This window comes from Oryza brachyantha, chromosome 8, assembly GCF_000231095.2.
Source record: "Oryza brachyantha chromosome 8, ObraRS2, whole genome shotgun sequence".
NCBI lineage: Eukaryota > Viridiplantae > Streptophyta > Magnoliopsida > Poales > Poaceae > Oryza > Oryza brachyantha.
In genome coordinates, this window is record NC_023170.2 from 11,296,747 (window position 1) to 11,308,270 (window position 11,524).

Consider the following 11,524-nt stretch of genomic DNA (forward strand, 5'->3'; position numbering starts at 1 on the left):
CGGGTCACCCATATACCCGCAAAAGTTCAAAACAATCTAAATACCACGGTTTTCATATAGTATATTGTATAGACGTTAGATACTTAGGACATCACACATTCATATAGTATGGTGGAAAAGGTATGGATGGTTTAAATACCTATGGTTTTGGTTAATTTGATATTAGGCCATGACATGCATTTAAACTTACATATATTTATTAACCATGGGTAAACGGGTATGGAGATCATAAGAACATTTCCATACCCGCGTACCCATCGGATGAAAGTATTTGTCCAATTACTTAGATAATATATTTAGCCCATACCCATACCCTAATAGAGTAAATATCCATCAGGTCTCGAGTCCCCATTACCATCTCTAGTTTAGCCCCATCTAAACAATGGGGGCATAATCGTCTTCCTCCCCCTCCAATCCCACTCGCCGCACGCCACTCTGATCTGCCGTGCCCCCCACTGCTCTCTCGCCGCCGCCCCGCCGCTAGCTCGCTCGCAGCTCGCTCCGCGCGAAACCCCCCGGGCCCCCACGCCGGAGGTAATGGCGGCCTCGCCGGAGCAGTTCCGGGGCCAGGCGCGCCTCCCGCGGTGCGCCGCGCCGCGCCGCTACGACCTCCGCCTCCGCCCCGACCTCGCCGCCTGCGCCTTCTCCGGCTCCGCGGCCGTCGCCGTCGCCGTCTCCGTGCCCACCCGCCACCTCGTTCTCAACGCCGCGGAGCTCGCCGTCGACGGATCCTCCGTCCGCTTCCAGGCACGCTGCACCATCTCTGTGTTTGTGTCTGTGTTTTGTTTGTGCTCCTTTGCCGTTGCAGATTCTCATGCTATCTCCTTTGGTATCGGGGTTGTAGGATTTGGTGCCCTCGGAGGTGGTGCTCTTCGAGGAGGACGAGATCCTGGTCATCGGGTTCGACCAGGATCTGCCGATCGGCGAGGGCGTGCTCAAGATGGACTTCACAGGGACGCTCAACGATCAGATGAGGGGATTCTATAGGAGGTATGGTTGCTACTATTTCGTTCAGAACGACCATCCAATGTCAATGGTTAATCCAGATGGTCTTTATTAAACGGAAAGTGAACCATTGGGGTCTGCGTGAGCGTGATCCTGATATTCAGTCTTAAAAAAAAATTCTATGTTATCAGTATAATTTGCTACTCCATATTGCCATAGCTTGCAGCCTAACGCAGTTATGCACAATGTTCACAAGGCCCTATGCGGCATTGTCATGTGTATATCTATCTTAATAATGCACTTAGTGAATATAGTTTTTCTAACATGTTGTAATATTATAGGAACCAGATAGCAAACATAGTTTTTTGGGATATTACCTTCCATTATTGTTTGAAATTACAACAATTTGATTTTATTATTTACCTGTGTTCTGTACTTCATATGTAACTCTTAGTTTACTCATGTCTATGTGTCACTAAGATTCATGATTGCAATGTGATGTATCAGGACTGTACCTATATCTTGAAAGGTTGAACCTTCGTTTTTTGATTTTTTTTTTAACAAAACTTTCTTACATGACATTATGGGTGTACTCCCGTCGGTAAAAAAAGAAAGACATTTTGGCTTGCATTCCGAGTACAACAAAGAATGACGTTGACCAATTGTCCATCAGCTGGTCATCTAGTATTAATCACATCATTTCCATGTGAAACTATGGGATGCATTCTTTTAATTCCAAGGTTTACAATACCAATTCATGGGATTAAATAGGGTAATTTTGTACAAAAATGTATAAATTAACCACATCCTGATATGTGTGCACCAGGCTAAAGCCTCTAAAATGGCTTTCTTTGTTGACCATAGGGAGTTTTGGAATGCACGGATGCACCAGTTTTTCTTTTCTATATCTTTTACCTGTTTTTAGTGTATTTGAGGTGATGGTTGATTGCAGCAAGTATGAGTACAAGGGGGAGTCGAAAAACATGGCAGTTACACAGTTCGAAGCTGCTGATGCAAGAAGATGTTTTCCATGTTGGGATGAGCCTTCATTTAAGGTGTTTTAAGATGCTACATTGTTATTTACTCAGGAATATTTTTATGTAATTGAAACAGGAATATATAATAAAAAGATCAGTTTGCACATTCCAGCTCTTAGACAGGTCTAAGCTCCTTATATTTCATGATCTTTGCTCTTTAGAATTCTGAAGGCCTCAGATCAATTATCTGAAATAACTTCTATCTCTTTTCTGGCTATTTCTGTTTTAGGCTAAGTTCAAGCTTACATTGGAAGTTCCATTGGAGTTGGTAGCTTTGTCAAACATGCCAGCAACTAAGGAGGAAGTTCATGGACCTCTCAAGACTGTCTATTATGAGGAATCACCACTTATGTCAACTTATCTAGTGGCTATAGTCGTTGGTTTATTTGACTATGTAGAGGGCTCAACATTGGAAGGTAGAAGAGTTTTGAATTTTTGCAACTGTTATTTGCCACCTTTCATTCCAAGTGCTATTGTATTGCCCTTCTTCCCTGTTTTTTTACACATTTCTTCTTGGCTTGTTAATTTAATGTAGGCACCAAAGTTCGTGTGTATGCTCAAGTTGGCAAGAGTAACCAAGGAAAGTTTGCACTGGATGTTGCAGTTAAGTCGCTGGATCTGTACAAAGAGTAAGCTTCTAACCTACCTTGCTTCTAAGTTTTATTTCCAATGTTGAGGCAAAATGCCATGAGTAAAGATACCAATGGATGGTGCTATCTTCACCAGAATCACTAATGTTTGTTTTTTCTCAGTTATTTTGCCACTCCTTACCCATTGCCTAAGTTGGATATGGTTGCTATCCCTGATTTTGCTGCTGGAGCTATGGAGAATTATGGATTGGTCACTTACCGGGAAACAGCTTTACTTTATGATGAACTATTATCCTCAGCATCCAATAAACAGCAGGTGATACATATATTTATCTTTATGAAATCCATTCATTTCATTTATTATTGGAGGGATAGTGCCACACTTGAATGCTTCTATATAATTACATCCAGGTAAATTGCTTTTGTTTTAATTAACATCTGTTCTCTTTAGGTAGCAATCACTGTTGCACATGAATTGGCTCACCAATGGTTTGGCAATCTTGTAACCATGGAATGGTGGACTCACTTGTGGCTAAATGAGGGTTTTGCTTCCTGGGTAATCGATCTGAAAACTGTTATTTGTGAAATCACAATATTTCCCCATTGTCGTGAATCTTAATCGGTTAATTATTTTGCATGTTTCAACAGGTTAGTTATTTGGCTGTGGAAGCATTATTCCCAGAATGGAATAACTGGACACAATTCCTTGATGAGACAACCTCTGGGCTCAGACTGGATGCGCTTGCAGAGTCTCATCCTATTGAGGTAATCTTCTTCCAGTATGCTTTGGTGTAGTCACTGAAAAGGATTTATTAGCATTTTAGTAGCCATTATGTTGGATAAGAAACACAATATTTTGATGCTGCACAAATTTCAATTGTAGATATGGAAGTACATTAACAGTACATAAAAGAAGTAAGATAAGTGAATTAACAAGCATACACATTGTGCGTGCATACTGACTAATCATTAGAGTCTTACAGAACAACCAAGTTCAGATATGTAAATATCTTTGCTTGAATTATTCAGATGTTGATTCTTAGAAATTAGATTGTTATTTTATAGAAACTCAAAATGTCATGCTGTCATGCATCGTTTACTATTTGTGTCTTCCACAGCATCCGCACCTTTGTCTCAGTTGTTAATCTGGCTATTTGGTATCTGTTCAGGTTGACATAAACCATGCCTCTGAAATTGATGCAATTTTTGATTCCATAAGCTATGATAAAGGTGCTTCCGTCATTCGCATGCTGCAAAGTTACCTTGGTGCAGAGCGTTTTCAGGTTAAATGCTGTTCTTCTTTCTCTAGAATATGTAGTTTAGATACATGAAAAATGGGGTGAGCAATTTTTTCATGAAAGCTATTGACAGTTTTTTAGACCAAAGATCGACCTTCTGGTTGATCAAACTATAAACCCAAGATAAGAATCTTTACAGTAAAGTAAGTGAAGAAAAATATTCATAATTTTACAATTATATCATTTCTTTTGAGTACTCGATAATAATATGTAGTATTTTAGTGCCCATATTAGCATATTGTTGACTTTTTAGGAGAGTAAATCATATTATTGACTATATCTACTATCACAATTAATTGGCCTTCTGCAGTGTTGATTTTGTGAATCTTTGCTCTTTCAGAAAGCTTTGGCATCATATATAAAGAAATATGCTTACTCGAATGCCAAAACAGAAGACCTATGGGCTGTTCTTGAGGATGAAACTGGGGAGCCTGTTAAGGATTTGATGACTACATGGACTAAGCAACAAGGATACCCTGTTATTTATGCAAAACTAGATGGACGTGATTTGCACCTTGAACAGGTTTTCTGGCAGATATCTCATTCTCATGTTATACCAACATCCATGAACTGGTTATACACATACATGGGCTTTGCCTTTCCATTGTTTTATACTTTGTCCAATCTAAAATTTAAGTTTTTTTGGCCTTGTGCACAAGAACAAATGATGTTCCGTTCATTTATTCGTGAGAGTGCTAGCTTTTAAGTAGCAAGGGAATAGAGGTAGAAAAAAGAGACAAAATTGCCTCCAAATTCTGTGTTGACTTACACGTGGAGAGATGGAGAAGACTAAAATAACTTGTGTTTGAATTAGAGGTCATCCAGAGCCTCTGCCTTTTATTCATACTATCATATTGCCCATGATTGCAATGGGATTTTATTAAAGAAAATTATCATTAATATATTATTACAATTAATTTCTACATACACTATCTCTTAATTGTAGCATGTATTTATTACAAACATATGGCCCATTAGTCTTTTTTCTTTTTCAAAAAAAGTGGGGTGGTTGACATGTGGGTCCCATATTATTTTTCCTTGAAAAATATGGAGTTGGTGGTGGCGTGGGTGGATGGCAGATTCACCACCCACCACCACCACTACTACTTTTTATAGGAGTATGGACATGGATGTCTCAACTCTTATTAGTTTGTTTCATGTTTTTAACTTCTCATAGCTGTCTAGACTCTAGAGGCCTTCACCTTTCCTCAAACACTTTTAGGAGAATTATGCATGTCAACTTGATCAGAAACTCAGAATCATAATAACTGGTATTCATGTATGGTCTGCCAATGACTTCGTTCACAAGTGCATGTTTGTATTTTTTTTTCTCAAATGCATCCAATAACCAGGCAAGATAACAAACAGATTTAGAAGTAAAGAAATAAGAAAATTTCATTCTGCTGGCCCACACCAGTGCTTTGATATTGCAAAAAGAGAAACTTACAGTCTTTGTTCTATTACAGGCACAGTTTCTATCGGACGGATCCTCTGGTCCAGGATTGTGGATTGTTCCTATAACATCATGTTGTGGCTCATATGATGCACAGAAAAAGTTTTTATTGAAGGGCAAGACTGACAAGGTCCATATAGACGGCCAAAATGCTGGAGGAGAGAAGAGTGAAAATTGCTGGATCAAATTGAACATAGACCAAACTGGATTTTATAGAGTGAAGTATGATGATGAACTTGCAGCTGGACTTGAAAAGGCAATCAAAGCCAAGAAACTCTCTTTAATGGATAAGATTGGTAAAGACAAAATGATTTTTGAATACTAAAATAACATATCTTCAAGATTTTTAACAACACAAACACAACATTTTGCTGCAGGTATTGTGGAAGATTCATATTCCCTTTCTGTGGCTCGCAAACAAACACTGACATCCTTGCTTCGCCTCCTGAATGCATATCGTGATGAGTCTGATTACACTGTACTTTCACATGTAACCTCTGTAAGTAAACCTTTTGTCAACTCCAATGACATTTGACATCTACCTTGTATCTTTGATCGATTCTATGGTATCGACTATTGCTCTCAATATTAAATACATGCTTCCTTTTTGACAGGTATGCTTAGGCATTGATAAGATATCAGTTGATGCTACTCCTGAATTGTGCAGAAATATCAAACAGCTTTTGATCAATCTTCTTCTATCAGCTGCCAAGTATGCCAATAAGCTTAATGTTTACCTATTTTCATCATCATTTCTGTCCAGATTTCCAGAATCTGGATATTGCCATTTATGTGCATTTATATTTATACTTTGAGTTTATCATAGCACACGCCACCAGTGAATTTGTTTCTGTTAAACTTGTGTTACTATATTCTTCTGCTGTTTCCTTTCTGTGACCATATTGAAATCCTTCTACTTCAAAATATCAGAACGCTAGGCTGGGATCCCAAGGATGGTGAGAGCCATCTTGATGTAATGCTTAGATCATTGCTCTTGATCGCCCTTGTCAAACTCGGACACGAAGAGACTATAAATGAGGGAGTTAGACGGTTCCATATCTTCTTAAAAGACCGCAAAACTAACCTTCTTCCACCAGACACTAGAAAGGTTCATGCTTTTGCTTAACATACCACTGAGTGTTACCTCTTTGATGTCTAGTATACTAAAATGCATTGGTGTGCAGGCTTCATATCTTGCTGTGATGCGGACCGTTACTACCTCCAGCAGAGCTGGTTATGATGCTCTCCTGAAAATCTATAGAGAAACTGCTGAAGCACAGGAGAAATCACGCGTCTTAGGTTTGTGAATTCCAACTGTCTAGCTTAAAGTTACACAGCAGAACTTTCTCGTGAGTTGGGTTGTCCTGAAAAATAATGTTTCTTTTGTTTTAGGTTCATTGTCTTCATGCCCAGATAAGGATATTGTTCTCGAGGCACTGAACTTTATGCTTACTGATGAGGTTGGCCTCTAAATCAGTTTACTAATTTTGAACAAATGGTTCCAGACAGCGAATGGTTTAGTGAGATTTCTTGAACACCATGCATACAAAAGCCAATCTAATATCTCTCTTGCTTGTTAGGTACGGAATCAGGATGCATTTTATGTCCTTGGTGGTATTAGCTTAGAAGGACGAGAAGTTGCATGGGAATGGCTAAAGGTATGTTATAGTTGCTGGGTACCTAAAGTGGGTTATTTATGTTGCTATCTAATATCTAATGAACAATGCACACATTCATGATATTTAGGGGAAAAAAACTATAAGCATTGTATGTGTTGTTCAATATTTTTACCCTTGTGGGGTTCGTTCCACCAAATGCCAATACATGTAGGGTGTTATTGATATGCTACTTGCACAATTAGGCTTATTCACCCCCAAACCGGTGCAATCATTTTTTTTACCAAAGATCATTTGGTTCTGATCTTTTATGACTTGAAACTAAAATCTTAAAATAATTATGAAATAGGGAAGATGGAATTGTCAAAATTCTTTTATGTGCATGTTCTGTCCCTGTTTGCACAATCAGGTCTCTTTTCCCCAAATTTGTTCAGTCAGTTCTTTTACCAAATATCGTTTGGTCCTGCTCTTTGTAGAAAACCTGAAAACAAATGCAAAAGGTTTTACTGAGCGGCCCTGTGATACTTCTGAACAAGAGAAACACAGCATGTCATAGAAAGCTGGGAATCAGCGTTCTTGCATATGAAGTGAAGTTGTCTATGCAGTTGTAATCAAATAAAAATATGAGATTATCTAGAAAGTGTTGATGGCCTCCCTAAGATTCAAAGCTTCAATCCCTTTCTTGAGGCTACATAGCTCTCTGCAATTCAAGGGAAAATCCAAGCTTCTAGCATAGTAACACATCAAAACCAACGCAACATATTTCCACTATATAAAGGATGCCGCCTGCATGACACACCATTCAAGAATGAGGAAGTCTGATTTATAATAACAAGTTAGAATAAGTTGTGTTGTTTATAACAAGTCTGGTTCTAGAGTTCAGAGCAAGTCGGATATTTATGCCCTCGAACCCATCTGTGCATGATGCAGGAAAACTGGGATCGTGTCTTGAAGACCTGGCCATCAAGCTCGCTCATATCAGACTTCGTCAAATCTACCGTTTCACGGGTACCATACATCACCAACCCAATTTTGTCTTCTTTTTTCTCTCTTCCTGCTCTGCCACTAAATTCACTCCCTTTTCTGTTGCTGCCTCTCTGTATGAGCAGTTCACCACAGAGGAGAAAGCTGCTGAAGTTTCCGAGTTCTTCGCCGGCAAAACCAAACCGTCGTTCGAGCGTGCACTGAAGCAAAGCCTCGAGAGGGTCCGGATCAACGCGAGATGGATCGAGAGCATCAGGAGCGAGCCTACCCTCGGTCAGACAGTGCACGAGCTACTGCAGCACGAGTTGTAGCCATTTCGGCTTAAAGCTTAGAAACGAGAGGTTGCTGTTGCACGCTCATGGGAGGATCGTACAAAAAAAATGTTCTTGGAAAGGTTGTGCCAGGTGTGGCTGCTCTAAAGACCATATCTTTTAAGTTTGGCTTAGTTTTATTTTACCTGCTTCGATTGCCTCTTTTTAAGTTGTTTAGTTTCATCTGATCTGCTTTCGCTTGGGCAATCGAAAAGACATGTTCGTCTCAGAGCCAGTAGCAGTGAGCCAATGAAATCATAAATCTTGTTCCAAGCCGATTCATTTCTACAGCCTAAACCAAAAAAAAAAAAAAAAAAAGTAACAACACACCAGGTGTTGAGAAAATATACAAATAAAATACATTACGCCAATTTCATCAAACATGGTAAAGAGAAAAAAGGGAACTGCACATCATACACGGGAATGCAAGTTTTACCAGGTTAAGTTTATATACAACATGCTCTACATCCAACATGCTTGTCTAGTGTAAATTAACAGCCGTGTGATCTCCTGGCGGCAAGTAGGGCATCTCAGTCAGTGATGATGTTGAAGGAGAACTTAGATAGCAAGTTTGGTATTCCAGCTATGATTGGGCCGTATACCTGCAAGAAAAGATCAGTCGAAGCAACTTAGAAAAAAGATGTTAAAATCCTTAACGTTGGATAGTGATGATCCAGCTGACGGACCTGAGCATTGTCATGAATCTGGGACAGAGGCACGGCTAGCAGCTTCATGTTCCTGGGCACAACAAACTGGCGCGACACCGGCAGCTTAATCAAGAAGAGCTTTATGCATTCCTTCATGAGAATCAGCAGTGTCCAATCACTTCGGTTAGAGTAACGACACAGAGTACACGGATCAACTGGACTGCCACTTCTTTTTTTACCTTGGGCGCACGGGCGTTTGGGAGAAGATATGGAAACGGAGCAGCATCAAACTCGGATCTCCACCACATCCCAACACACTCACCGATCTGTTTGATGTAAAACTTTGCTGGATCATACTGCTTGTCGGTGTTACTCTCTACATTACTGGTAACGAACATCCTGTTGCGCTGCACTTACCTGCCATTCGTCGCAGTCGCCGTCGCCGCCGTGGTCGACATCCTGATTTCCAGCTACTGATAGCTTGCTCGAAAGTTTGCGCTTGAGCCCTGGAACATCTGAAGCAAGCAGAGATACAAGGCAAGAACAAACTCGTCATCCAAATCGTAAGGCATACCAGTGCATCATAGTTACAATTGCACATTGCAAGAATTCACTAGTGGGTTGAATTCATTCATTCGTATGATCCATTGCTGCCTCCATGGGGTACAGATTTTATGGAAAATCGTGGGGCAATTGAGGTGATGAGCAGTACCTTGCTCCCCTGGCCTCAAGCGGCCTCCGGGGAGGAGGAAGGAGGAGTTCCTGACCTGCAGCAGCAGCACGTGCGGATGATCGAACAGCTCCACCTGCAGGCACACACCGGGAGCGAGCAAAACTTTGAAGATAAGGAAGAAGAAATGGCCAAGCGGATCAGGCAGGGGAGCGGAAGAAGGGAGAGACCAGGAGGACGCCATGGACGGTGGTCCGGAGTCCGTGCGCCGCGAAGCTGCAGATCAAGCACGCAAAAGATGAGGCAGAAATAAATCGCTCGAGCTGATTAAGAATCGCATTTGATCGAGCAGGTGGCGCGCGGCCGGCTCGAGCCGCGCGTGCGTGGGTAAGCACTAGTAGTAGTAGCCGCGTACGTACTTGGCCTTGAGGCGGAGGACGCGGTCGGCGGCGGTCTCCCTGCCGGCGCCCCCGCCGCCGGCGACGTCCCTGGCGCCGAAGTAGTAGCGGCTGAGCGGGTACACCTCCACCCGCGCAGGCGCAGGCGCAGCCTCCTCCGCGGCGGGCATCGTCATCTCCAGCCCCATGCCGTGCCCCCGCCGATTGGTGACCACCCCCGCAAACTTATAGCAGCAGCGGCGGATCACAAGGCGACGGAGACGGGGACGGGGAGGCGAGGGTTTGGGAAGCTTCTGCCGTCGTCGCCGTCGCCTACAGGGGCAGGGCGCCCGCGGGGAGGCAGAGAGAAGAGCGGAGAAGGGTAGAGAAAGGTCAGGAGCGGGAAGGCCACGTGGCGCGGGCGTGGCGCGGGGACAGCTGTGCCTTGCCTCTGCGCCTTGTGGGCTTGTGCGGAGTGGGGTTGGTGGGTGGGCCCAGCTCGCGCGGCGTGTGGGCCCTGGTCATCGATCCCGGCCCGCACGGCCAGCCTAAATTTGACGGGCCGCAGTAATCCTTTGGGTAGGCCATGGTAATGTTGGCCCAGTAGAAATTTTTGAATTTTGAATTTTATTTATTAAATAATTTACAAATTTAATTTTGTATTTTAAAAAATCACAAAACTAACCTCATGCCGCCCTCTAGGAGGGCGGAAAGGTGATGTGACAAATGACCGCTTAGCCGCGAGGAATGGCTGGCAACAGCAGCATGGCGACTTTTTCATTTTGGTCCTTTCCGCCCTTACATAGGGCGGGAAGGGGCAAACTACAAAAATGTTGCGTGCGCTGGAAAAATTTTTTTTCTATTTTACCGCGGTTTGATAATATATATATATATATATATATATATATATATATGAAAATTAGATCCTACTAGCAGATGTAGCTACTCCCTGCACGTCCATGATGAAAAACATTTTCATAACTGTTTCTGCTCCCACCCAACAGAAAATATAGACACTATTAAATCTCATGTGAATGATATAACTACATGTATAGAGTTTGTACTTTCTGTTGGAAAAGAGAAGAAATATATATAGATGTGTTTCTGCACCTTAGACGTGAAGGGGTAGCTACACCTAGTAGTAGGATAGAGACTTACTATATATATATATATATAATCACAACTACTATCTTAGCTCAGTGGTTACTAGCCCCATGTTCCTTATAGGAGACTAGAGGTTGAATCCTATAAGAGCATATTTTCTTTTATTTTTGTTAGTCCAAGAAAAAAATCAAAGAAAATTTGCTTTGATAGGGATTCAACCTCTAGTCTCCTAGATAGAAGAGGAGTATAACAACCACTTAGTCACCAAAGCAATTGTGACAAATTAATTACATATGTTATACATATATCCATCAAATCGCGGTTCAGTCCAAAAATTCCCGAGGGTGCGGCACTTTTGTAGTTTGCCCCTTGCCGCCCTCTGTAAGGGCGGAAAGGACCTAAATAAAAAATTCACCGTGTCACCGTTGCCGGCCGTCCCTCGCGACCGAATGGCCGTTTGCCACATCACCTTTCCACTCTCCTAGAGGACGC

General features: G+C 41.9%; 2 protein-coding genes across 2 annotated transcripts; one reads left to right on the top strand and one right to left on the bottom strand.

The window, feature by feature from the left end:
* Window positions 1–430: 430 nt before the first annotated feature.
* Window positions 431–8,552, top strand: LOC102709866 (aminopeptidase M1-B). The gene is made up of 19 exons (XM_040526688.1): window positions 431–747; window positions 845–990; window positions 1,898–2,000; window positions 2,212–2,398; window positions 2,518–2,611; window positions 2,735–2,888; window positions 3,024–3,128; window positions 3,221–3,337; window positions 3,742–3,855; window positions 4,211–4,393; window positions 5,337–5,619; window positions 5,701–5,822; window positions 5,938–6,035; window positions 6,254–6,431; window positions 6,508–6,622; window positions 6,716–6,783; window positions 6,904–6,981; window positions 7,870–7,947; window positions 8,049–8,552. Exons 1-19 carry the CDS (start codon window positions 538–540, stop codon window positions 8,232–8,234), a joined length of 2,619 nt encoding a protein of 872 aa, XP_040382622.1. The 5' UTR covers window positions 431–537; the 3' UTR covers window positions 8,235–8,552.
* A 20-nt stretch (window positions 8,553–8,572) lies between these two features.
* On the bottom strand, window positions 8,573–10,333 carry LOC102700545 (pre-mRNA cleavage factor Im 25 kDa subunit 1-like). The gene is made up of 7 exons (XM_015840369.2): window positions 9,971–10,333; window positions 9,782–9,827; window positions 9,594–9,687; window positions 9,299–9,396; window positions 9,121–9,207; window positions 8,921–9,031; window positions 8,573–8,836 (listed from the first exon to the last, which is right to left on the bottom strand). The coding sequence occupies exons 1-7, from the start codon at window positions 10,135–10,137 to the stop codon at window positions 8,765–8,767; spliced, it is 675 nt and encodes a 224-aa protein (XP_015695855.2). The 5' UTR covers window positions 10,138–10,333; the 3' UTR covers window positions 8,573–8,764.
* Window positions 10,334–11,524: the final 1,191 nt, after the last annotated feature.